The sequence below is a fragment of the Anabas testudineus genome, chromosome 17, assembly GCF_900324465.2.
Source record: "Anabas testudineus chromosome 17, fAnaTes1.2, whole genome shotgun sequence".
NCBI lineage: Eukaryota > Metazoa > Chordata > Actinopteri > Anabantiformes > Anabantidae > Anabas > Anabas testudineus.
The window spans coordinates 17,582,924-17,610,783 of record NC_046626.1 but is presented as its reverse complement, the minus strand read 5'-3'; the positions used below and the strand labels follow the sequence as shown (position 1 = coordinate 17,610,783).

Below are 27,860 nucleotides of genomic sequence, written 5' to 3'. Positions count from 1 at the left end.
CGTTTACTGTGAGCTCACCCATCCAATACATCCCTGACTATAATAACTGGTGTGAAGGTTGAATAAATCTGCAGCAGTGCTTCAAAAAAGCGTTCTGATAAAGCCTGAAGCGAATGCTAATGTATGTAGGAGGTGCTTTTAGTTTGTTTCCCCTCTTTTCTCTTCCTCATGCTCTTATTCCCCTGCTCCTCTCTTTATATTTTCTATTTCTGTCCTCTCTTCTGAAAATTACCATTTTTACACATGTAATCAGACTCAAATTTAAATTGTGCTGCTGTTGGTGGGAGAGCACACTGTAATGTCAGTTGTTTGGAATTGATGCAATTGCAATTTTACACTTGTGTGGCTTTGAGTGGGAAACAGTTTTCTGGGGTTAAAGGATGCTGTTAACAAGCAGGGAAAAAAATAAATTATGTATTATAAATCCTCATAGACTGAAAGTGTTTAGTAGCTGTTACAGATAAAATAATAATTTAGATTTCTTCATGTACAGTAATTAAAAAACGATATGATGGTGTAGCTGCAGATCGCCTCTTGTCTTACCTTATTAGCTGCAGCTCACTAACCTTAATGTAGCAAGATGGTTAAAAAACATTAGCAACATCCTAAAATCTGCATTTAATGGCTACAAACCCAGTAGTAAAATAGATTACTGCACAGTGAAGCAAAAAAATTAGATGTGTCATTGCTGGGTGGTCCTTTTTCTAACATCAGTGGAGATTTAAATCTGTTTTCTAGTGTTAAGAGACTGATAGTGCTCATCTGATTTGGCATCTCACTGTATTCCACGATGATTGTCACTTGCTTATTTAAGCTTCAATCAGGCAGCGTCCAAAGCAGATTCATCCATCGTTTGGAAATCTAGTTCTCATTCAGCTCTGCCCTCGCTTGTTGCATTTGGCGTTTAGGTTTTCAGATGCTTTTCTGCCAGTGATCATCACCAACATGTCAAACTGATGCGGATAACTGAGGCATCTCCGTTGGTGCAGGCGACTCTGTTTGCTGCTCCATCCCTTTCTAACTCTCTCTAAAATATACCATCTGTCACTTTGGATCCAGTGGAGGTCAGCGCTGTGACAGAGCTGTGCACACTTGGTGGGATGGTTTCTCAAATCGAAGCCTCCACCTACACGAACAATCTAAAAGGCATTCAGCAGAGTGTAAATAACAACAAATACTCAGCAAACTTGTCTTTTATCTCTTGTTGCTTCACTCATTTCTGTTCTTTTCAATTCAGATCTGGATTTTATACCAGAAAATGCATCGGTGCTGAGCTGTTTATCAGCAAATACAATTCCTAGATGTTAAATTGATCAGTAAGGGTGTATTCACATTACAGGCCTTGATGCGTAATTCAGATCTGTTTATGCTCCTTACTTAATTGGACTGAAATGTGAGCAATGCACTTACAATAAAGTTAACAGCAACATTCAAATTGTGCAATTTCCTCAAAAACTGGCTGCATAAATCTACAACAAATCTACAACCTCCTCGCTCTCCTCAATTTTTATTTTTACCAGACAGAGAGAAGTCGACATGGACTCTCTCTAAAATATACCATCTGTCATCATTGTGACAGCGGCCATATTGTCAGGGATTGTTTGTGAATCAGCTCTAGGAACCACATTAAAAAGTCACTTGTGAGTAGAAAGATCAGATTTGCTCCACTTCACCATGGGATGTGAATGTATCCTAAATAACAGCCAGTTCTGTTCTGTCTACTCTACGTATGAATGATCAGATTTTAAATACTGTATTTCTACTATCAAAGAGATTACAAGGAAATCTACAAACAAATACTCAGTTTATATCCTGAAAACGACATTACCATCAGCCTTAGTTGTTTTGTTTAGTGCTAATTAACAAACATTAAAATGATGAACATCAGTACCTTACACCTGTATGTCTTGTATAGTCATGGAAAGCTACTAGTATGATTTAAACTGAACTGATTTCAACATACACAACATTTTTATTCAAGCTACTGGTTTTCCCACATCCAAAAAAAAATTGTAATCAGTTTTATTCATGTTTGCAGATGTACTCCTGGGTAAATTAACTGAGAGAGGGGAAGGTACATTTTGGAAATTTAAAAAAAACTTTAATTGCAAAAGCGTGAATAAGTAAGAGCACAAATAAGATTTAGGGTGTTAGTAGAATAAATAAGAGTGCAGAGGCAAAGTATTAAACTTCAAGTTGCCTTGAGATATGAATGACAAGGCCAGGTGATCTAAATTTCAGATGGTCTCACCAGGTTTGACCCGACTAACTAGAAGAGTCACTAACAAGCTTCTCAGGGTTCCTGGTTCAGCTCCGGTGGGTCATTATTTTTGCTTCCTGGCAGAGGTGTCAAGCTGCAGAGGAATACCTCTACTGGGTAGGTGTTTGGGGAGAATAAATTAAGTCAGTGAGAAGTGGCTGAATGCACAATGAATGAACCCCCTTCCTTGATTTCTTATGGACCTTTTCTGACTCCTGTGATTGAACCGGGCCCGCTCATATCTGTCCGTGCTCTGAGTAAATGGTGATGAGGACATTTGTTTTTGCATGCTGACAGAGGGCAGCGACACTGAGACTCGAACAGAATACTGGTGAATATGAAGCATACCATGAGCCTTATTACTGAGCTCGGGGCCGGTTATCATAAATCACAGCTTCCAAGTTATGCATCGCAGAGCTTCATGGCTGAGTAATACAGTTAACCAGAGATAAAACACCTGCAGGAGTCATAGCACAGCATCTTGGTTTTAGGGCTTCTTGATCATTTAGACTTGATTTTAAGGCCAGGCCACAGTCTTTCCAAACCATGAACCCACAGCCTTCAGTGTGTAAACATAGTGTAACCACAAAAAGATTAAAAGAACTTTATTGGACCCGGAGGGAAATTGTCTTGTTGCTTTGCTACAGTTGCTCAACCAGGAACAGAACCACAACCAACACAAATACAAACAAACAAACTCTGAAAGAACATCTGAACATGGATAAAATGAGGTTTACAATAGTCAGGGGGTGAGATGCAGCACAATAAACAGGGAGAAAGGATCACCTGTGGCGCCCTGTGGAGTCTCAGTCTCAACAATGATTAAGGTCAGATTGTCTTCACAACTGTAGACTAACAGGTGTGTGGTGTCATAAAATCATCTTTAGCTTGCAAAATACTGAACATTTGAGATGTTCCAATAAGAAATTATATCTAAAGACCATTTAAATAATTAGCTACATTAGATCCAGCTTCGCCTATTTCATCGTTCCACACTTTTCTCACTATTCCTCCTTCATCTCTCAGTTTCTGCCTCTTCCTCCTCACCTCATTTGTGCTCAGTCTCAGTGATTTGATTGTCTGTGAGGATCTGGACTGATCCTCGTGCGTACCTGCGTGTGTGTTCTCAGGCGGACCCGGCTCGGGGAAGGCTCTCCAGTGTGAGCGGATGGAGGACAGGTTCGGCCTGCGTCGTGTCACCGTGAGCGACCTCCTGTGTAACGAGTTGCAGTCTCAAAGTGACAGAGGGCGCCACCTGCGGGACGTCCTGGAGAGAGGAGAGCAGCTGCCCGAGGTCAGTGTGGTCGTCATCATATTGTGTAGAAAGCGAGAATGAAAACGATTTAATTATTTAATCACATTTTTTCAACTGTGTTATTACTGTACTATTAACTTTATTACAAGTTAAGTGGATAAAGTCATATTTTCTCATGCACTTTTCTTCTTATGCCATTGTGCTACAATTCAACTGACATTCATTACCTAATGTGACATGAAATTGCTTTGACAAAGACCGGATCAAATAAAACCTGTGTGTCATTCACAGTGTGACACACAAGTACGAGACAGTTGTTATCAGACAGTTCAAGGAAAGACACCTTTACAAATACTCGAGGCCAGTTAGTCTGCAGGTGGATTGAGATTCTGGTTTTCTTATTTGCACAGAATAAAGGTTTTATTTTCATCACCAAAAGGGAAATAACAGTTTCATCAGCAAAATAATCTTTTTTTCTGAAGCTGCCAGCTCATCTGACTTGACATTCACATACACACAGAAAAAAACATTTCTAGGATCTGAATATTTACACATAAATATAATTGACATTTAAGTTAATTTCAGTTTATGGATGTTTTTTTTTGGGGGGGGGGGGGCGGGGCACAGGATATTTTTGTCACATTATAAACAAGTTTAGCAATTCTCTTTTGCTATTTGCTGTTATTACTCTGTAGAAAACGTCATATTGCATGAAAAGAAAAGAAAGATCAAGCAGTGCTCAGACCTCGAGAACTACACTATAAAAACATGATGTGCTTATTTTTGTGAAGCTGCTTTTCTACTCTGTAAATCAGAATTTGCAACTTGAATTTTTATTTGACTAAATGAAACATTTTACAGATTTCTTGCGCCCTTGGTTCAAAAAAATGCAACTTTTGCAGAGTCAGACTTGAAAAAGAGTAAATGTAAAATAAAATATTTTCTGGAAACAACATGAGAATATGGTAGAAGCAGAAAAAACAACTACATAATGGCTGAATATAGATGTCACAGAACCTCCACCAACACATTTTGACTGACAGGTGGTTTCTGGAAAGACTAGTGCAAAAAACATGGCAGCACTGAAAAGTAAAGTGTGCAAACTAAATCTAATTTAAAAACACGATGTTGCAGATTCATATTAGCTCATAAATACACACAGCTGAAGATGTTAAATCTGCAGAAACACATTTTTTCCCCTCTTCTGAGAAAATGCTGTTATACTATATAACGTGTTTTACTGCCAAAAACCTAATGAAATAAATAGAGATTGCACATCTATACACACTGTACCAGACAGAGCTGGCATGGCTGTCTGAGCCTATACTGGAGCTGGAAACAACAATTCACAAACTGCATAAACCAGATAAATTATCCACAACTCCCAGGGAGCAGAGCAAATATGTTACTGCCCTCCTTCCCCTGATATATTAGCACCATCCCAATGAGACTTAGATCACATTATAAATTCACTGTGGCGGACAGAGGTGACAAATATTTAGCCACCCAGACTCATTTTCATCCTCCACATCTCTCACTGCGAACCCAGAGATGATGAACGGTGATGTATTTTGGCACTGGGCAACACTAAGCCACAGAAACCTACCATGGTTCTGTCATGTGTGACGTTTCACATAAAAACGCACATCACCTATCATTCACACGCTGCCATCCCTGCTTCATATGTTCAAAGGTGGATGTGTGGCTCAGTGTGTGTGTGTGTGTGTGTGTGTGTGCCACTTTCATACACAGCCATCGGCTCGAGTGAGTCACAAACATTGATTGGCCTCCATGCGTAACAAATTTGAAAAGAAATGTAACGTGGCAGCATGTCCATTCACTGCGCCTGACAAAGTGAGGTTTGCTCACAATTTGTCCGAGCAAACAGAAAAAGGATTTTTAACCTCTTCCTGTCCAGAGACCATTTACGGTGTTCACATTCATAAAATCATCACAGCCTGCACTGAGTGAGTTACTGAGACACTGGAGGTTAACTGCAGAGAATCTGTATTGTCCAAGAGTACAACGTGTACTGTCCAGTATGTCCTGTATAGAGGGGGTTAATTTACAGCAGCAGTAGCTCAGTAAATGTGTCATTAACATGCTGAGTTTTCTGGCCCCAAACTCAATTTGTGATTACTCATTATTAATGTGTTTTTCTATTTTTATCAACAGTTACTGAAGTGTCATCGAATCATGACTTAAAATGAACCCGGATTAATTAATCCTCCATGTACATGAACCAGGCAGTAATAGTGCAGATATGATGAGTTGTGGTTTTCATATCTCTGTCTAGTGTAGAAAAAGACGTTGAATAGTTTCAGTCACTTGAGAAAAAAGAATTTCAGGGAAACAAACCTAAGGAAACCTTGATGCATGCTGGGAAGAACATATAAGTATGTATATACTGTTCTGACACAGCCTCCGCTGAATGTTTTTGTCAACATTGTGAATGTTGGCAAAGCTGCACAACTGCAAACTTCTGTGAATGCAGACGTTTCCAGAACAGCACAAAGTGACATAACAACGGCTCGGTGGATGACCTTTCTCGCTTCATTATAACCTGCAGCAAGTGTTGGATTGTCTGGTTGTCAGAGAGAAAGAAAAGAAAAGACCTGAAGTGAAATTCATCGACTGGAAACCTTCGTGTGGAGCAGTGAGGTTACAAAATCTAACAAAGAGCTTTTTGCAGCTCATTTATTTATTTATTTAGTGCTTTGATGCACAATTTCTGGAGGACTTTGTGCTCCTCGTTTTGTTCAGGACCATCTTTACAGAGTTTTAAAGTGAGTTGCGGCTCTTTGTTTAGCTGTCCAGCTCCACTTTGCTGTTTTCTCTCACTGTCACGGTTGTTTTCAGACACAAAGAACGCTGATACTGTCACAGGGAATCGTTTAGCATCTTAAGAAGCACTTATTGTGCATGAAAGTTGGTGGGGACCAAAACCAGAGCTAAAAGTGTTTTATGTTTAGATATAAACATGTTCACAGAAGGTGAATGGTAGTTATTGGTTAGTTGGATCCTAAAATGTAATCCTTATGAAAACAAAAGTGAGGTCCTGTGATATCCTTATTTACAGTAAACTTACAGTAACACCGTCTCTGGAACAAAGCATCAACAGGGAAGTGAGAAAAGTGAAAACTGTGCGGTTTTTGAACTTTCATTTCTGCTCCTGAATGCGTCACGCCAAGTTTTGTGAGCAACACAAACAACTGATGCAAAAATAAGAGACACTAACTGTACCGAGACGTTGAGGCTGTCCATTATTTCAAGATAAAGAAGTTGTTGCTTTGAACCGATTTGCAAGACATAAAGACGCCCTCACACAGATTTACTTTAACTTTCCATTTCCATGGGGGAACGCAGTGGCTTTCAAGCAAGGCTCAGCTGTCTAAGCTTCTTACAGCGCATTAAGGTCATGTCCCATGTATTCACTAACATAGTCACTGCCAAATGCTTATTTTTATGTTGTGCAAGTGAGATATGGAGAGAGAGAGGCAGTGATTCAAAGCAGGACGAATAATCCCACTGTGGGATTACTGAAGTGCACCTCTCCAGGTTTATAAAAGCTGCTGTAGAGCAACAACACACCGCTATCAGAGTTATGGGTTTTATTTCGAAGTGAGATAGAAATGCTGTCATATGTGGTTCACCGGTGAGGGTAAAACTGTAAAATCAACACGGCGAGAGTTCGACTTGGTGAAGTGTTACTGTACTGTTGCCTGGCAACGCAGAAAGTGCAATTAAATTTTTGATTTGAACTGAAATCCCTCTGCAGATCTGTCTGGCCACATGTGTGCACATGTGTGTGTCTGCACAGGGCACAGTCAGGAAAACCAGCAGTAAGACCTCACAACACAACATAGTTTGGGGTTTTTTTATTATTTTTTTTTTGTGACACCAAGCAGAGATGGAAGAACATTTCAGAAAGGGAGAAATTCACTCTCAGTTCCATGTTTCAGGCTGAAGCCAAAGAGCAAGTAGTAGGTACTGTATGTCAAAATCGGTCTCTCATGGGAGGAAGAGTTGCACATCATTTGATGCATCTTAGGCAGCTCTGGGTGTCCGTCCAGGTACAGGTTATATCTGACTTTGGACAGGGTTGCACAGAAATGTAGTTTTCCAACCAAACATCTGAGTAATAATGTTGTTCAGGAACTTGTTGAGAGGAGCATCTAGCAGCTGACATTTGACGACGTTACAGTGTCGGAGCTTTGAGGAGGTGAAATCAACCTGTGAAGTAATGTAGCATCTTAGTCTGTGATTATAAGACGATATATAAGATAGATTTCAGACGATGAGCACAATTCTGGGCTAATTTGCTGTTAATCGACACAGTGGAGCTTTCAGGGAACATGGATGAGCCAGCATGTTGCACACGAGGCCTTGTAAAATGTCCCATGTAAACACATGCATATCCTCGTTTCTTTTTAGGTGTTAATTAAAAATGCTTGTGCTGCGTGTGTGTATTTGATCTCCAGGACGCTCTCCTGGAGCTGCTGTGTGATGTGGTGGCGTCGTCAGTACGGCAAGGAAAAGGTCTTGTGATCAGCGGGTTCCCCAGAGACCTGAGACAGGCGGAGGAGTACGAGGCCAAGGTCAGAGCGCTGGAGCGACAGAGCAAACAGCACATGTGTGGTCAGGAGCATGAATAAAAGAAGGAATAGCCCCTCACCAGTAGACACATTAGAAATCATGTACCTGCAAAGGTTTAATGAGTGCAAAGTAGAGAGAGGAAGTAGAGATTCAGAGATGTGTTTTAAATGCAGCACTGACATCAGTATAAAGAATAATTAATGACTCATACTGTTAATAAACAAGTAAAAAAAAAAAACAATTCTAGACATTAAAGCCGAACACAACAGGTTAGTGGCATACAGCAGGAAGTGAAACAGAAGCTGTAGCCTGAGGTCCACTGCTTTAATCAGACTGACTGCTTCTCCTGTGCTGTGCTTGTCAGATGGGTGAACCCAGTGCGGTTCTTCTTCTGAACTGTCCGGTGGACACCATGTCTAGTCGTCTGCAGTGCCGTGGCAGATCCACTTCCAGCTTCCATCCCGACACAGACAGAGACAGCGCCGTGCACAAGAGAGCGGAGAGCTTCTGCACCAACAACCCGCCACTGGCAGCTCACTACGAATCCAAGAAGCTTCTGCACATGGTAAAGAAAAAACTAGTACACCTGTACAGCTAGAGTCAGCTCATTATATTGTTTCTATCACTCATTATATCAAGTGCTGTCTGGAATATAAAGCCTAACGAAGGTCAGTCTGTATGATTTATATCATATCCACACATTAAATTAGCCAGTGATGCTTCATGTGGCACCAGATGTAAGCTTAGAATAGTTTTAAATACTTGTTTGTTGCTTCCTCTGACATGAAGGTCAGTAAACCATCATACAATGTCAGGGTGGGAGCGACTGTCCCTTTAAAATGAGCTGGAGTGGTTGGGTTCAATGCCACAGCAGGTATTGAGCTCATCAGTCTGCTGTGAGCTTACAGATGTTGTGCTGCAGCAGATTGCTGTCCTCGCGTGCACGTGAAGACACTGATGACTTGTGATGGGTCTCGTCTCAACCAGTTTGTCTCCGTCCTCAGATTGATGCAGAGAGGTCACCAGATGAAGTGTTCGCCCAGATTTGCCAGGCGATGGAGTGCTGTTCCACCTTCTGATTTCCTCACCGCTCCCACCCCGAACTCTTCTGTCCAGGAGGTCGACCCGTGAAGACCCTCTCTCTCTCTCGCTCTCTCTCTCTCTCTCCGCCACATCCCTCAAAGGAGACTCACCTACACCCTCATAACCTCACACCTGCACCAAACACATGCTCATTGAGCTCCAGTGGTTCGCATGTCCCGCCTGATGTTTTGAAACACTCCCAGCACTCAGTGAAGCCTCTCTCTGCTTTTGACACAGATGAAGCGCGTGGTTGTCACATTCTGCTCCACTTGCATTGTCTCTCTCTTACATCGACCTCAATATATGCTGCCAACTGCCAGAATGAGGAAGATAACTGTACTGAGAAAACAGCATTCCCTGCTGTGACTGAGAGCGTGTTGCCAGATGAATGTGAAGTCTCTCTAGAGCTGAAAGAGGGTTCCCACCACGCTAGAAAGGGAAATTGTCAGCGTGTGTTCATGCTCTCATGCACAGCAACATGCTTTATATTGTAACAAGCATGCAAGTATTACAATCAAGCTTAACTGCCTTTTGTGCATCAAATAAAAACAAGCAGAATATTATCAAGAGTGTTGAAGAATAATGCATTTATATGTTTCAAAGCTCATTGTACAGGTGCTTGTTTGAGTCTGGTATTTAACATTCAATAAAGCCAGTGCATTTGGACGATTTCCCAGTGTGTGCAGGTGTTTTGTACATACACGGGTGGGAGAGGATGACAGCTGGTATGATAGCCCCATCTGCTGGTGAGACGCTCACAACAACACAAAGTTCATGCTGAGAAAATGAAAGAGAACATTATTGTCACACATCGAGCCCTGGAAGTCTTTTACATCACAGAAGCACAATAAGGAAATCAGCATTTTAATTATTTTAGCAGGAAGAAAAGGTGATAAAACAAATTAGCTTTCTGCTTTTCGTTTCGTCTGACAGCCGAAGTAGGTTTAGATTTGGGCTGATGGTTGAACATATTAAGAAAAATCTACTTTCTATAATTTTCTTACTCTCGCTTTATGTTTGAACTGAATGTGAAGTTTCTGGTTTCTGTAGTTGTCTATGAAAGTTAATATCTTTAGGTTTAACTGGTTATTAAACAAAATGAGGCATTTGAAAGATGTTTTGACATTGACTACTAATCATTAAAATGAACTGATTAATAAATGTGTACTTCATATTACTACTCTTTTCACTTGTAAGTTCACTGTTCTGACCTACATAAACATATATTACATTTCCAAAACACACACTGAACATAAGCAGGAGAAACCACTTCAACACCAAACCTCGAGTCTCCGTCTGCTCTGTAGACGTTGTGAGATTTCTATCATCCATTTGCATTTTATGTATGTTACACAAGACCTTTCAGCTCAAACTTAAACCAATCGAGTTGTCTATAGATTCAAATATTAAATGTTTTTGTATCAGCTCAACCATGTGTTAAACTGCAAATAATAATACAGGAACCACGTGTGTAGAAACACTATTTTCACATACTTTTATTTCCACGGTTCTCCTCTAGCATTTTTTTTTTTTACATTATTATTATTTTTTTACATAAGAACAGACTGTTATACACAGATATTGAAGCAGGGCAAAGGGGGTGAGGAAAGGAGACGAAAACCATACAAAATGGTGTCTACTCAAGCACAACAAAATCTATGTGTATAAAATTGTGTGGGTTATTCCACTGTGGAGGCACCATCCACTACCTCAATACTTTTTTTAAATAGATTAATAAAAATACAATCTTTTAAATGGACTTAAGTGGACTGCAAAATTAAAGAAGATCTAGAGGCATGATGACTGGATCAGTAATGTAGGACAATGTGGGTCAATGGTGCCACGCAAGAAGAGAGAAGTTGTGGCCAGGTTCAAAGGTGGAGTTACCCACAAAAACAAATTTCTTTTTTTTAAAAATGGCACACAGCAACTAGCGCTGGCTACTTTTCACCATATACTTGTACACTCAACATGATCAATAACGGCACACACTGGGGAGAAAGGAGAAAAGAAAACCGGAAACACAGTCTTGTGTATTTTTCCATACGTTCCCATTCCCCTGCCTTCACAAACATTTGCTCTCCGTGCTGTAGTGCTTCCTTGTTAGACATGTTTTAGTGGAGAGAGCAAAAGGGGAAAGGAAACAGAGATGAGAGTGTGTAGCTGTGAGTATGTTTGTGTGTGAACGGTGAGGGGTTAGAGAGCAGCGTTGTGTGACAGTGGTAGTGACGGCTCCATGTTGAAACATGATGCACAGTCCGAGTTAACACATACACGTGTGTCTGCAGAACGTCATGTGGATCGGCAGACCTTCCTACAGTCTGCAGCCAAAAACACTCCAGTCTCCTGCAGCAGTGCCAACTCCCAACACGGAAGCTGCGACTCATAAATACTCAATCTACGGATACCTAGCTAGGACATGTTTCACTCTTGCATAACACGCAGACCACATACACATAAAAACCACCTATGTGTATCTGAGTTGATGGCTTCACAGTCCACTATGACACAATGGTCGAGCACACATCTCCATTAGGTGGCGTTTCGCCAGACTGATCATCAGTTCTCCAGTTTCAAAGCAGCACAGGGAGGTAACTGGAGGGCGGTGAGGGAGGAGGGGAACAGGGACAGCCCTCCTGATATCACAGAGCTCGGGAATGTCAGTGTGCCTTCGGTTTATTTTGTTTGTTTTTAAAAATAGTGTATCGTTTCAATTCACAGATCCATTGATTAACCTGGCTGAGGTGGGGCGAGGCCCCCTTGTTCTGAGGAACCAACATGGCTGCCCTTCGCTCAAGTCAGGGAGGCCAGTTTACCCCCCACCCAGCAGCACGGAGGTCTGCTCTGATGCCCCTGGCTGTGTGCCTGTCTGCTGGCCTTCCAGCCAGGCGGCAGGTTAAGCGGTTATCTTGGACTTGGAGGATGGAGCCATGCACAGAGTGGCCTGTGGGGTATGTGGAGAGAGCCTGGAGCTAGGGGCGCCTGGGACCCTGTCATCTGTTGGCTGGGAAGTAATTAGGGTCCAGATAGTTGTAGCCTGTGCTCTGCGGCAGGCAGTAGTCCCTGTCCAGGAAGGTTTCTGGCTGGTACACCGGTTCCAAGTGGTGGTCAGGCTTGTGTGTCTCTGTTTTGAATAAGCTGCAGGACGAACAAAGAAAAACATTAGTCAGTTTCATGTGCTTTATAGAGTCATACATTGTTGTCTCAAATACAAAAGATAAGAACATGTGACACTTAGTCTCATGACAGAGGTGGAGAATCTCACCAGTCTGAGCAGCTGGAACAAAAATCCACCGAGTTGTCCGGCGGACAGTCTTGACAGTGCCACCGCACTCCCTGGATGGGCTCCATGCCACAGACGTCACACTGCGCAAACACGCACACATACATCTTCAGAACACAATGTTGGATCAGTGTACAACTAGTAAAACCTGTCTTAAAGGTGAAGGTGTCTTAAAACCCTTCAGGCACGTAGGACAGAGTCGTATCTCGTTTATGGAGAAATGTGAAATATTAAGGTTGTAAACTTCATTAAAGGCAAAAAATTATTTGTGTAAGGAGCACTCAGAAGGCTTTATGAATATTATCTAACTCACATCTAAATCTTTCACCAGAACGTTTTACAAATTTTACAACTGTAAATAAATCACCAGAATCAAACGCTGGTTTGTAGTGTGTGATTACAATTTCTCTTCCCATACAACAGGTTCTGACATGGTTGCTTGTTCTGTAATGTGAAACTTCAAAGCTCCTTCTGTTGGGTCTACATGAGCCACGCAGGTATCTGAGCATATAAGTCACATTAGTGGTAGTGCAATTTATAAATAACTCAGCTGACTTCACTCATGTACACAGTTACCACACCTTGTAGCCGACATGCCGCACCCCCGCCTTATCGTCCTGAATCTCCTGGAGTTTCTGCTTTTTCAGCCGCTTCAGCTCTAAAAGTTCTTTGTATTCTGGTAAATTTCTCAACTCCACAGGTACACTCTCCTCATCCTGAAAGAGGCAGACAAAGAGAAATAAATGAACAAAACAGAGACGGCTGATTGGCATTGGGAAACAAAATCATCTTTACATGAATCCAGTGAAGCAGGTTATCTTTTAGATTAAAATACATGAATGAAAACCTTTGTGTCCTACAAAGACATTAAATGTGTTGGCTCTATGTATAGTCTATTCTCCACTTTTTATTAAATGGCAGAAGTACTCAGTGGCGACATTTTATTTTCAGCACAACTTTAAGTTGCACTTCCAGAGCTGGACTGCTCTTAAATGGCTTTGTGAGAGTCCCGCTTGTTCTGCCAACAACACTTGCTCTGAGCAGACTTTACTTCTTTCCTCCAAACACGGCCAAAATAAAGGACAACCAGGTGAAGTGAGAAATTATTGTCGCCCATGCTGGCAACACCTTTATGACTTTGCTCCATACCAGCAGTGTCAGGGGTTTTGTTAACGCGCTGGTGGAGCCAGCAGCCTGTGTTCTCTGCAGGGCACGACGACCTGGTTTTACTTAAAGGTTACTGCCATCAAAGGGGGAATAGAAAATGTCAGTTCTTGGATAACAACATGCGTCACGAGTTGCTCAGTTCAAATGGAAAAAGAGGCGAGGCTGGCTGGGTCCCTACTCTGATTTAGCAGATTTTAACAGCACATCCTGGTAGGAGTGAAAAAAAGCAGAGACCTGCATCATCAAAGGTGTTAAAGTGAAGTAAAGAGGTAGAGGTACAGTCTGTCATATGAGAGCAGACGTAAGTGACAAGGGAGGAAAACTTTTACGTGTCTGAAATGGATTTGAATGAACTAGTCAGGTACAGAACAAGCTCCCAGAAGCACATAACATGCAGTTTTAACCAGTCTTTATCTTTCAGGTCACTGCTTACATAAGGAGTTGTCAGAGGGATGGGATCAATTACAAAACACAAGTTGGAGGAGTCAAAAAAGAAGCATGTATAAAAATACAGATAACGCCTTTGTGGCTTCCAGTAATTGGTGTTGTGTGATGACAGAAGACTGACCGAGTCATCAGCAGACGGGTCCTGAATGCTGCTGTAATACGCTGAGCGCTCATCATCCTCGTCCATGTAGACCGGAGGCTCATAGGAGGTGAGAAAGGTGGACGGTCGGTACAGATGCTTGTTAAGGTGGTGCTGCCTCTTACTGGATGCCTGGAGAACAGAAAAGGTACAGTCAAAACACCATGTAGACATTTTAAATAACATTAAATCTGTGAAATCAATAACATGATATTTAAAAAGTATGCTTTCTAACACCAATACATATAAGGATGTGACTAATTATACATGAAATGAAATAATCAAGAATGCAATAAACATTTTATCCAGCAGAGAGCACTGACACCAGTTGTTTTCACTCAGTTGATATTTATACCTTAATAGACACACATAACACTCAACATGGTCTACACTAAATAATAACACCACAATACCATGAGACTGAAAGTCGGCTCTGAATTCACCTAGTATAAACACTTTACATTAATTAGAGACAAGTGTTACTGAAATTAGCTAATGAGTGTGGGTAAAGGGTTTAGTAAAAAGCTTAACGTTACCTTTTTAGTGTACATGCACAGGTTGGGTGTTCTTCCAGGCACAGGAATACCAGCTTTTGTCAGTTTGATGAAGTACTTTTGAACCCTACTGGCAACCTGGAATAATTTTACAGGAAAATGGCTGTGTTAAGATTTCACACTGAGGAACAGCTGCTTGAAGTAATTAAGGTCACACACACATGTATCATCTAAGTATCTGCAGGGGGTGCAGTTATCATACAAGTCAGTCTTCGCCTTTCAGCACTGCACTATGTACACGGTACATTTAGTAGTAAAGTTACAGTTTTTTTAATCTCCTGACTGTTGTTCAGCTGGTTCACTGATCTAGCAGCATACAATTAATCATGTTAGTCTTTCAGGTTTAGACCACCTTGAAGTTAATTAATACATTACATTTAATTAAACCAAAAGCTCAGAATGAAACGGGCAACGATCATCCCCTTTTTCTCGTTAATCTTAACTCAGTCACCTGTTTTGCCGTCCGATTGCCTAGCTCATCAGCAATCTTCTGCCATCTTCTAGACTCGACCTCTTCAGGAGGGAATTTAACAAGAAGCTGCTCCAGTTTTTTCTTCACGATACAGAAAAACACCAGGTGAAAACCATATGAGGACAAACATCTTCAATGCATTTACAGACACATGAAATTAACCCAATGATAGTTTTCCAGACTAAGTGCTGCAAATGTCATATAATTTAAGTGAGAATAGAAGTCAATGTGGGAAGATCCTGAAAATGTTTTCATCAAGCATTTCCCACACACACACTTGGCTTTTCACTCTTTATTTTATATGCTATTCATAATTCATTGTGTTTTGTGCACTGAATCTGTTACTTTTTCCTTTGTATATGGAGACACGTGTGCTATGTGCTGGTTGTCTGATGTCAATAAAACTAAACCAACCCCTTCCCTTAATAAATAATGCGATTCTGTTATAATCCAGTGAACCATCTTACACACAACCTACCTGTTCCTCCACAGTCCACAGCTGGTTAAATGTGTCAGGCTTGTTTGGGTGACAAATCCTTCCCCTGATCATCTGTCAAAAAAACATAAGTGAGAGGCATCTTAAAAGACACAAAACAAAAATAATGGGTACTACGCCATTTGAAAGGATCGGTGCCTATGAACTGCCTAGCACACTGAATCTGTCAGTTTGACAGAAAAACCCCAGCTGTCAGATGCGACTTGAGATGTGTCATTGGGAAAACACAGAAAAACAGCAACTCTGACTGTTAGGGTTCAGAAAGTGCAGCCAGAGAATGTGAAAGAAATGTGTTTGTGCAAGATAAACAGCGAGAAAAAAACAAGTAGTTTGCTCAGGGTTAAAAGCTTGGCTTTGTCTAACCTATAATCAATTCAAATTGAAACATTACTGCCCATACAATTTGGGAAAAGACATACATGTGATAAAGGCCAAAAAAGACATCATAATCAAAGGTGTGAGCGAGGCGGTCCTGTCATGTTTCCATAGATACCATCTTTTGTGCTCACGTGTGCTGTATGTTTAATTCTGGTGAGTAGTGAGAAAAAGGGGAGATGAGGATGGAGCTGGTCAGGCAGTGTGAAATGGTAACAACCTGGTGATTTGTAGGGCAACCTGCAGGAGATCAGTGACTCACCAGCTACAGTTAAAAATGGATGTAACTGCATCTGCACTAATGATACACTTGGAGACAATCACAGCTGTCAGCAGGCAGTAGCAGGTTATTTTTGTAAGGACAAAGAGCTATACCTGTGTTTGCCTGCCATTCTCTGGTGCATCACTGGTGGGAAGAGAGGAGTACATGGTGGAGGATTCACCCTCCTTCTTGGGCTCTACAGGACTTTTTGGTCGTAGGGGCAAACCTAAAGGAAAAGAGAAAATGAGCAGGATGAATATTTCTCTTGTATTTATTGTTTATAAACCCTTTTAGGAATAAAGGAAGAATTCATCTACATTAAATGAAATTCAGAGGCATCGTAAATGCTTACGTACCTTTGTCAAAGATCAGCTTTAGCTGCCTGGTTTTGCGTTTCTTGTCACAGAACTCTCTCTCAAAGTCACCGAGGCCTGAGGTGTACTGTTCCCATGCAATGTCAGGGAGCTGGACGACTCGCTGGGGACACGGTAAGCCCAAATTCACCTGAGGATCACAAGTTTTAAAGAATCACTATTTTTTCCTAAAGCGCCACTACATCAAGGTCACATATGTGGACATAATGAAAAGACAAGATTTTAACTACTGTAATAGGTGTTCAAATGCTATATTTATCTGATTGGCTGATTTATTTGCTGATTTGTCCTGATATTCTACTGAATAAGCTGTCGACAAGATCCCAAGCAGAAAAGTTATCTTCAGGGGCAGATTTTTCCAGTGCAAAAATATTTTGAACCTTGAATTTTACAAGCAAGTATTTATTCAAGCAACATTTCAACAAGCAGCATACCCCTGAGGCAAAAGCAAAAAACAAGATCTTGCATACCTTGTCTCTGAGAGGGGTTGATGTGATGGCATATTAAAATACGTTTGTTGTGCACACTGAAACATAATATAAAACTCCCCCAGGTTTTTGGCACATTATCACATTAAGGACATTGCTTTTACCCGTTTTTGTAGATGTTCCACAAAGCCTATAGGATCAGCAAGTGCCTCTCGTTGGTGACGTGCCAATGTTTCCAGATCCAGGATGGCCTGTGTGCGCTGGGCCTCGAGAACTCCAATGGTCTGTAGCAACCGCTGATAACTGACATAGAGAGAAGCAAAGTTAGATAGGAATGGAAAGAAGGGACTGCTTGCATTATCTAACCTGACACTTACAATGCTGCAGTGCATCAAACTTTCAGACCCCTGACTGTGCACAATTCAACTGTGGTGCTGAGAACCTAAATAGCACAAAACAGAAGGAGTTCTATCAATTCAATCTGGTTTTCAACTAAGATGTTTAAATGTGTATCAGAAATGTTGTGGTTGAAATATATGCATCTTCTTCAACCAGAAAAAACTACAAGCATTAAAACAATAACTGTGCACGTCACAAAGATTTCACAGCAATATGAGGAGCCTTCAGCACTGTACAAGTCCGACCTTTCTATTTACATCCTGGGGCAACAGGAGACCTGCAAAGTGAGCGGTCAATGTATAAGTGTGATAGTGACTCAGTGGCCTTACAGTAGTGTGAGCAGAACTGGAGGAATCAACAGGAATGTCTACACTGCTATAACCCAATGCAGCTCAGTGGAGCAGAGTGGATCAATCTTTCCTAACAGGACAGGAATGAAAATCAATGCACAGGACACAATTTATTCAACAGCTACTTGTGGTTTGGAAATCCTACAAGTAAAAGCATTCAGAAGCATCAACTATGTTTAACCTTATACCCCTTTATCAGGTAGACACCACTCTTTTACACTATGTGAGGCTCAGCAGACCTTTTACAGCATCAGTTTCTACTATGCCACAATCCAAGCTCTAAATTTGTCTCTGCAACATTGGCACAGAAACATACTACTGCACATTTCCTGAACTACAGAGTGATTCTGACTCAAACATAATCTCTGCAAGAGAAAACAGCAAGCATGCTGACTTCCTGAGATGAACAGGCAATCTGAGCATTAATCTGTTTTAGGGAAATGAGGAAGTCTTGGCTCTTCCTTCTTTCACTCTGGCACAGTTCAGATGTCCAAAGACAAGTCTGGCATTCCATTGCCACCTACTGGGCTTGAGGTCCACTGACAAACATTGATGCAAAATGAAAAACTGCATAAGACATGTTAATGCCTTAGAATAAAACACCTTACATTATTTTTTGGAAACACTTCCCCAAAAATGACACAGCAGGATATTGATCTGAGCCTTCAGAACTTCTCCTTACTCAGCACAACCAAACCTTGCAACATGAGAGCAATGAAATCTTATTGTAAAGTCACTATCAAAGTTTGAAACATTCACCAGCACCGATTTCAAAGATAAAACGGGTCCCCACTGATGGTGTCTCTAAGCCCTTAAAGCCCTTTCGCCCCTCCCTCTATGAAGATGCATCATGAATCAGCTGACCTGCCACAGTGCAGTTAGCAGAGCCTGACTGAGCACAGCATGAGACCTGTCCCCTAACAAACATCCCATCTTGTATGACAGCTGACAACAACTTATCTAACTGAGTGGAAAAAAAAAAGAACAGAAGCAATCAGGAGAGTAATTTTAACATCCTATCTCCTTGGGCTTTGGAAACCTGACAAATTGCAGCTACTTCACACACTCACAGCACCAGATTGAAGGTGGAAATGAAATGCTGAAACATGTAAAACCTAAACAATAAGACAGGAGCTATAGTTAGATGTTCACCAATACCCCCATAAAGAGTGAGAAAAGATTCCAAAAATAATGTGTGATGATAAAAACATTCTGTCTGAGTGTTAGTGCAAAAACACAGATCCACTTGTACTGTATACTAATTCAGTGTTCCTGGGAGCCTGCTGACCAAAGAGGCCATTAATAATATACCTAAATGAAACAAACTGTGTCTTCACCACAAGCTATTAATAGATAAACACTGCTCAAATGGAAGAACTCACCAGGTTATTTTCTTTTCTACCTCCAACCAACACAGTGCTGTCAACAATCACACGGTTTCAAGATAAATTGTCGGGATAAACATCGTTCTGCTGCTCAAATGTTCGGACTTTCACCTACACCTTAGTAAAAACTGCAGAAGAGAAACCTGTCCACAGCTCTGACATTTTCAGCTGCAAGAAGAGTTCATAAGCAGAAACTGCTCCCTGTCAAAACGATTACAAGCCAAAAAGGTTGGGAACCACTGATGTACTTTGTATGTATGTATTTTTAGAGGATGCTAAAAATTATACTCCTGCATATTAAACTAGCTAAAAGAATATAAAACTATACTTAAGGTTTTGAAGCACCTCAAATGTCAAATTAGTACATGAAAATCCACATTAACTGAAGTGTGTTTCTGTTTCATTCAAAACCACAGACTGGAAGCTTCACAATGATCACACACTATAGTAATCAATATGTGCGAGCTACATCACAGAAGAGACAGGACAGAATCTCTGGGGAGCTCCCACATACTCTTTGTTGTGTTTAAGAGCCAGGTGGTCAGATTCAAAGTAATACACATCAGGCTCATCCTCCTCTTCCTCCTCTGCAGTCTGGCTCTGTGTCAGTTCCTTGCTGCTTTCGGTCCCTTTGCCATCCACAGGTCCGGTGACCTGGCCGCCCCCTGTGTCTCCAGGATCCCCGGAGATTGGCTCCTCACTGGAGGGGCCAACAGAGTCTGATGGAGCAGGTTCCTCCACCATGGGGCAGTCCTGTTCCAGTCCAACCACCACCTCCCCCTCTTCTCTCAAGGGGCCATTGTCTCTAGGAGAAGTGGGTTTGGAGGAGGATTTGCCACCATTGGCGGCCCTCCTGGGTGAAGTCCGTAGGGTGTATCTGTGTTCGTAGAGCTCTGTGAAAGAGGGAGGCGTGCTGGAGATTGAGGGATTGCACCCTGGCTCTGTGGGGGAGGGGGTTGTTGCTAGTGGGGGTGTAGTTTCTCCTGAGTTGCTGTTGTTGATTGGACTACTGTTCGTGTTGAGTATGGTGGAGGAGGTGGCAACAGCGATCTCCTGCACTGGCGTTAGCGGCCGGCCGTTAGCATCACTCTCGCTTTCCGTCACCTGTTCCTCGTGGGCCAGACACAAGGAGTCGCCCACAACGTCAACCTCCACCTCCTCCACCTCCTGCTCCTTCGCCACTATCAACTCAGGGACAGGATCCTCTGGAACAGCCTCAAAGGTTGGCGCAGAGGAGGCTGGCGATTCACCTTTGTCAGAGACTTCCATCTGCCCAGGGACAGAGTTTCTACAAGGCACAGCGGAGTCAGGGGATGAGGGAGCACCCATCTGGCTGCCGTTAAGCAGCGACGGGCAGCTGGTGGCAGAGGTGGGATTTGCATCAGACCCTTCACTGATTGTGCTAGGTTCCTCTGCTTTATTGTCTCTGAGTCCATTTGCGGCCTTGTGAGCATTTGGGGACCGAGATGCCCCTTCACACTCCACATGACCATCCTCTGCCTTCTCCCCTGTCCGCTCACCTTCCTCTTTACTGAGGACAGGTGAGGCAGGAGCTATGTTAGCAGAGTTTTGGCTGGAAAATTCTTCGCAACTATTGTCCTTGCTAGGCTCTGGGACAGAAACTGGACTTTCGGGTTTCAGAGGTTCAGGGTCCTCATCGTGTCCCTGAGACTCTCCAGAGCGGGAGCACCGTTTGGTCCTTTTGATTTGAGGAGAGGCATCCCGCGCCCCCTTCCCTCTATCACAGTTCTCGGACTTCTCGGGACTAATGTCTTTTTCTAAACAGGACAAACCCCTCTTCCTGGAGCTGGTGCAATGCTCCACCTCAACTAAAGAAGCATTTGAGTCAGTCACCTTTCCCTGCAATGAGGATTCTTGCTGGCCATCCTGCTGAGTGTCCTGCTTTGTATCATGTTTAGCATCATGCTTTGACTCCTGCTTAATGTCTTGTTTTGACTCCTGCTTGGCCTCGTGTTTGGCGTCCTGCTTTGACTCTTGCTTTGTTTCGTGCTTGGAGTCCGGCTTTGACTCTTGCTTCGTTTCCTGCTTTGCATCCTGCTTTGACTCCTGCTTCTTCTTGGGCGAGCGCGCCCTTGGTAACGGAGACACTGAGGTGTCCTCTGGCTGGGCAATGCTGCGGTTCCTGAGGGTTCGACCACAAAAGTTCTCATCCAATCCATTGAGCCCCACTGATGACCTTGTGACACGCGAGGAACGGGACGCGGCCATGCTACGGCGGGTGCCTACAGTCTCATCATCCTGGTGCTCTCTCCTTTGCAGCAGAATGTGGGCACCTACAAAAAGCCACAAACAGAAACATGCTCTTAGTTAGGGCATTTTAACAACTCAACACTAAAGATCTTTACAACAAAGAGCACACGGTAACACCAACGCTGCATATAGGTTCGATTGGTTACACTTGCTAGCCAAGTCAAAAATTAATACATGAACTGCATCCTAAGGTGTTTTAAACAAAAGTGGCCTCCAAAGGCCCTTTGTTAAATACTGCTTGGGTCACTTCTCATCTCACACCAGAAGGGTATTGATTTCTCCTATCGCTGTAGCTAAGCAACACCTTCTGTCCACAGGCTAAATTAGATGTCTTAACCCAGGCATGTACAAAGAAAATACATTTAACAGGTAGGAGATCAAAACAGGAAACAATAAGGTCAGATCTCCCACCTAGCCTAAATGAACAACCACACAATCTCTTTTGATACTTCACAAATGTCAGAGCGATGAGGCTCATCTGTATGTACTTGGTAACTAAAGAGATAAAGGTGACTGCAGCACAGCACACATTTTAAGTAGTGACAAGCCCACAAGCAGACAAGCAGGTGATTTTCACTGAAAAAAAAAAGAACAAGTGATTTTACAGAATGTGTGTGTGTGTATGTTTCAGTGAGGGTATATTTATTTACCCTCCCTGCAGACATCACATATTCTGTCACACAAAGAATATGGTTTACTGGTTCCATGATTTCTGACACAGAAGCTGCACTGTAATTCTTACATCCAATTCAGCAGAGATAACAGTGCAGATGTGCATTTGTCATCTCGCACAGTTGGCTGTTTATCTCTTTTCCACAGGTGTGCCAGAGGACCAACAGGCTGCAGTCTTTTGACAACTTATCAAAAGGTACAGAAATTGAAATGCTCCGAAACAAAAATTCTACACAGGGCTTACAGGCTTAAAGTGTGGGCAACCACAGAGGCTTAGGACATGACGATTAACTTCCTGACACAGTTTAAAGCACAACAAAACTCAATGTGCTGCTGAGGTATCTTGCAGATAAAGTGCATTACTGTGCATTAGATAAATAAATCCTGGCTTATAGCAGAAACCTAAAAAATAGTCAAATTTCTACCAGGCACTAATAACAAGTCAATATCTTAATCTTTACTAAATAACCAACTAGATCAATCAGTGATCATCATGTTTCTCAGATTAAGATTGTTATTAAGGCAAAACATAACTTGATTAGTAGCACATACAACATAAATGAATAGAGTACACATATGCAGACAGTTTATTCTGGTTTGCCTCAGTATTTTGAGTCTGCACATTGCATAAAAGGTCAAGGACTGAAGTGCATGCAAAGCAAAGTGTTTGGAAAAATATAAATATGTAAAATAACACCGCGATGGCAGACAGCTGAAGACTAAACACACAATATCAAAGTAGATTTCACACAATAAACACATAACAGTATAAAGAACAGAGCTCAAGGTCTATTCGGAAACTTGTTAATACAAAGAACAATTAATACAAAATCAAACAACACACTTTAGTGGGAAAGTGTGCAACTGTAAACCACATAAATACTTTAATCACCTATTAATCTTCAGCTACATATACAGTAATTATCAAGTAATCTTTGAGTAAACAACCATGCAATTAATCAAAGTGCAGGGAAATTCTTGCGACTTCAGCAGGTAGATAAAGCTACAACGTACCCATGGACAAAATGCATGCATTTATTCCCTAATTCCCAACAACATTCCCAAACACCACACACTGGAAACTTGCCACTGGAGTATCCTCTAGATCATAGCTCTAACTAATAAATCTAACAACAGAAGACAATAAAAACGTGACGTGGTAAAGGTCATATTAAAGTGACATTCAGTGGGAGATGATCTCATTGTGTGTCCTTTTGCAGAAGACAAGACACAATCTCTCAATGTAAAGAAGAGGAATTATTGCATCAATTAGAACTGCGGACATTGCGTTCACTTGCATTAATTCCCACTATGTCAATCTGTCGGCCACCCTCTGTCAAAACTGATTAAGCTTAGCTTAATTAAATAAATTAGCTAAATTAGCTCATTTTTCCTTTCATGGGACAAACCCTTCCTTTTCTAAGCTGCTAACACAGCGACATCAAAGCCAGAGGGTACCCCGTCTACAAACACATTTTGATCATATTTCTTCAGGGAGCTAACATAGTGGATACCTGGAATAAGCATCACCACATGAACATATTACTCACACCCTGCTAAAGACTCCAGCAGAGAAAGCTAATGTGATTTGTCCGAGCATAAAATCAGAAAGAGAAAGAAAAAACAGGACACAATGCGAGGACACAGGACTCACCTTAGCCTCAGCATGACAAAACTAATTAAGCCAGCTCATCTGACCCATTCTCCAAAACTAGGAGATTCATCACTACTACTTCAAAATAATCAGGGTTACAGTTGAGCTGATTACATTAAATATCTACTCACTCCTCCTTAGCGAAATAATTAACATGTTGTTGGCATAGCTGGCAAGACCTTAATTAAGGATTACTAATGCTGTGTTCTAGTGCCTGTGGGAAATATCAGAATAAGTTCTGCACCTATCAAATAACAAAGCATGTTATGATTACTTTGAAAATATGACTTATCTAAGACTACATTCACATGAAGCCATTTAAATTTCTGAATGCATCTTTTTCCTCTCTGTTTAAGGGTCTTATCAAGACTAAAACTGCATTTTCTCTCCCCCAAAGCTAAGTTTTTCCAAAACAGCCTGCAAAGTGTGCAAATGTGAAAATGCAGGCTTGGTGTTTTAGCCAGTACTATGTAAACAGAGCTCCTTCCAAAAAGATTACCTAAGTTAGTGAAGTGAGGGTCAGAGCCTGTGTTGCCAGACAACCTTTAGTCGCCCCCAACGTTCACTGTGATCATTCATTATAAATGCCAATATAGCAGAGTACACTGCAGAGCTGTTGTCATTAACCTGGGTTTATGCTGATTTTGCCAGATGACGTGGTGATTATTAATTAAGGATTAAACCACTGCAACACAGCAATGTCACAAAAACTGCCTGTTCAGTGTGGTATTTATAGGCAATGGTTAAACCACTATTTCACTCTCATTTAAAAACCGAAACATATGTAAATAAGAACTACTAATATTGTTCTTCTTGAGTGTACAAGTAGCACAGAATGGGACTGCTTTGTTTTTCCCCCAGTCCACACTATTACCAAGTAGTTAGGCAAGAACAAACTCCTTCTAGACAGCAGTCCACTTGGCTGTGGAGTGTGTAGTGAATTAGCATCGAAACATACAATACAATTCAAAAGATTTAGGAACTGAAGACGTTTTTCAATCTCGCTTCACGAAGGCTAATTGGGCCCAAATTAATTCTGTAGTATGACACTGACCCCAAACATACAGCCAAAGTCATAAAGAACAGTCTTTAGAGACAAGAACTACAGCAACAGATGGTATGGTCCCCACAGAGGCCTAGGATTATACAAGGAGAAACAGACATTAGGAGCCTAAACCTGCAAAGGAGCTGTTTCTTAAGATGCTTGTAACAATGCACCAGCAGAATACCTCTTTAAAAAAGATGCACAAGATGCCAGTGAGAACTGATGCTATTTCAAAAGGCAAGGCAAATAGAGATGCAAGTTTTATTTCTGTTTATTGCAGTTGTATGATTTTTATTGATAAATAAAGTAATGGAATTACTTCTGGAACCATCCTCACTTACCTAAATCTTATTTATCCTAGCATTGTCTCATTGCTATAAAAACTATGATCAATAAAATACATTTAAAAAAAACTTCATTATGTTAAACTTTTCTGGTGTTTGTTATAAAGTATTGGATGTTTTAAATTTGACAAAATTCTAAAAGTGCTTTAAAGAGAAAAAGCGGATACAAAGGACCCACTTTAATTGCATTTAAATCATGTCAGCACTGAGGCCATAAGGTCAGATGAGGTATCGCAGTGCTTTATTTTATGGGGCCACAAAGGTTGACAACCACTGCTCAAGCCCACCATCTGATTTGTGTTCTCTCTCTACTGTTGTTGTGTAAATGAAAATCCGGAGCCAAAGACACGTGTCATTTCGTGGGTACTTTTTTTGTTTCACATATCAGTTTATCTGTGGCCACTTTCACAGAATAAAACATAAGCATGGTTAAGCTGTATATCAGCACACCGGATCCCAGGGCACACCACATATGCCAAGTTAGCATTTTGCAGCATCCACATTTCAGCAAGTCTTCTACAATCTTAAAGTTTGACTTCTTACACTTCTAGTTTGGGATGTGAATGTACTGTAATTGAATGGTATTAGCCTCTCCTCTGCCTTATTTATAATAAAATATCTAATTCTATCTGAAAAATTCCTTTGAGTTCAGATGATGTTATCTTGTTGCTCATACTATAGAAGTTGCAGTGTTGCTCCTACAGATCTGTTCAGCTTTTATCAACTAAAAGCAAAACAATATTTTAATTTAGAGCAGGCAGAAGGAAGCTTAATGCCAATCACATAAAACTAAAAGGTTCTCCCTAAACTAGAACCATAAGAAGCGAGCTGAATTTGGAAGAAGTTATCCTTTAACACATTAAAACCATGGATAGCCAGTGATCCTGAAGGGTTGGTGAGGGCACAACTTATGCTCACAGACTTTAGTTTAACCACATTTTTAAAGTATCACAGTCAGAGTGTGTTATTAGTCGGTGCAGCTACTTATGTAGGACCATGTGTGACTCTAATTCACTTTCAAACGACTTCCTGTTCTCGTGTAAAGCGCGTTTGGTTGTGGAGTTATGTTAAACACGTGCTTTAATCATGACAGACTAGGACTTAGTGATGGCACGTTTGCCTTCATGAACTAAACTCTGGTTTCACTGGTATTCAAATGCTGCAACTACACAAGTAAACACACTGCTTGCAAACAAAACGTGAATGCTATTGTGACCACCCCAGCGAAGCTAACTGACTTTATTTGGTTCACGATAAACAAACAAGCTTTGCGCCGTTCAACCAGACTAACAGCCGTGTCGGACGGGTTGTCTCCGGTACTGACCTGTAGTTCAACACTTCCACGGGGCCTACTGGCAACAACAATATCCACGAAGTGGTGTAGGTGTACACACCGATGAGAATCGCTCAAATCCCAACATCTCGGCTAATCAGCTGCCGCCAGCTCGGTGCCGACAAAGTTGGAGACACGAGGATGCTTTAAAGTACCGAGACTAGACAACGGTGCCGCCGGTTAAGTCAACGCTAGTCTGCCGCAAATGGACTCTAAAGTTCCCCGTTAAAACTCCACACACGCACATTTAGGCAAAACAACCCAGCTGGTTCACGGAGCTACACGTTAGCATGGACCAACTTCCAAGCAAATGATACTACACCTAGCTTGCCGTTTAGCGGGCTAACCCTAGCAGCCAACTAACTTACCGTTAGCTCTCGGTGCTAAATACAAAACATTAACGCTTGAGTCACCAAACTGCAGACTGTTGCACCGCTGACATTTTAATAATACCGTGCACGTTTCCCATCGCACCCAATGAACAACACTACATACACCAGTTTCTTTTTTTCGCCAGTGAACGACTTAGCCAAGTTTGCTAACGTTACCTCTGCTAGTTCTTCCCGGCTAGTTTTCCCGTTAACCGCATCGTGCAGAGAAGAATCGTGGCGATTTCTCTGGGAGCCCCTCCGGTAGCCTTAACGTTACTAGCGTCCGATGCATGCTAGCTTAACAACTGAGTGGATGTTCAGGTCTATCAACAATACATATAAACAAAGGAGGGATCGCTATTAACATTGTGTTTCACCGAGGTTTACATTTCAACTGCTCCGCACAGACAGAAGTAGCATGGTTAGCATTCAGTCAGTGTAACGGCAGTTGGTAGCCAGTTAGCCGCTACGGCTAGCAGCAGCAGCTTGGCTACCTATTATTAGCTAGGCAAGCTAGCTGATTGTTCAGCGCATAACTTTCCCGATGTATTTGTGAACTACCCACAATGCTCGCCAAACACACATTTGATGGGATAATTAACGGAGGATTTGTCATTTGCTGTCCTACAAGTGCCGAATTGGAGGTACACTTCTAAATAGCTTTTGTAGCTCAAGAATTACACATACCTCACTTCCGTAAATTTGCTGCACATTCGGCCGCAGCCATGTTTTCACTCCAGTCAACTAATCGGGGTGTGTGAGCAGATTCAGCCGCGCTCGGCAAAATGCAACACTATACTGAACATTTTAGCAGCCGCAAAGAGTGCAGGCGCTCACACAGTGTC

General features: G+C 41.7%; 2 protein-coding genes across 4 annotated transcripts in view; one reads left to right on the top strand and one right to left on the bottom strand.

The window, feature by feature from the left end:
• The window catches only part of ak5 (adenylate kinase 5), a 47,811-nt gene extending 37,946 nt beyond the window's left edge, over positions 1-9,865 (top strand). The window contains exons 11-14 of the mRNA XM_026375180.2: positions 3,391-3,554; positions 7,997-8,113; positions 8,476-8,676; positions 9,116-9,865. Coding sequence (XP_026230965.1) covers positions 3,391-3,554; positions 7,997-8,113; positions 8,476-8,676; positions 9,116-9,190 — 557 coding nt within the window. The 3' untranslated portion in view covers positions 9,191-9,865. The remainder of the gene's footprint in view (positions 1-3,390; positions 3,555-7,996; positions 8,114-8,475; positions 8,677-9,115) is intronic.
• An 801-nt stretch (positions 9,866-10,666) lies between these two features.
• Positions 10,667-27,795, bottom strand: zzz3 (zinc finger, ZZ-type containing 3). Of its 3 annotated transcripts, none has more exons than XM_026374340.2 (12): positions 27,703-27,795; positions 19,840-21,619; positions 17,356-17,494; positions 16,746-16,893; positions 16,503-16,615; positions 15,735-15,806; positions 15,236-15,337; positions 14,767-14,862; positions 14,213-14,362; positions 13,059-13,193; positions 12,460-12,560; positions 10,667-12,332 (listed from the first exon to the last, which is right to left on the bottom strand). In XM_026374340.2, the coding sequence occupies exons 2-12, from the start codon at positions 21,552-21,554 to the stop codon at positions 12,188-12,190; spliced, it is 2,916 nt and encodes a 971-aa protein (XP_026230125.1). In that variant the 5' UTR covers positions 21,555-21,619; positions 27,703-27,795; the 3' UTR covers positions 10,667-12,187. The 3 variants fall into 3 exon arrangements, with proteins under 3 accessions (XP_026230125.1, XP_026230126.1, XP_026230127.1); XM_026374341.2 differs by lacking the exon at positions 27,703-27,795 and adding an exon at positions 27,193-27,441; XM_026374342.2 differs by lacking the exon at positions 27,703-27,795 and adding an exon at positions 26,636-26,918.
• Between the last annotated feature and the right edge of the window lie 65 nt (positions 27,796-27,860).

Excerpts from the sequence above, each read along its gene's own strand:
- zzz3 (XM_026374340.2), bottom strand. The coding sequence starts at position 21,554 with ATGGCCGCGTCCCGTTCCTCGCGTGTCACAAGGTCATCAGTGGGGCTC. Across the intron at positions 16,616-16,745 it reads AAAGCTGATCTTTGACAAAG|GTTTGCCCCTACGACCAAAA; the intron begins GTACGTAAGCAT and ends CTTTTCCTTTAG. Across the intron at positions 15,338-15,734 it reads TGTGGACTGTGGAGGAACAG|AAAAAACTGGAGCAGCTTCT; the intron begins GTAGGTTGTGTG and ends TGTATCGTGAAG.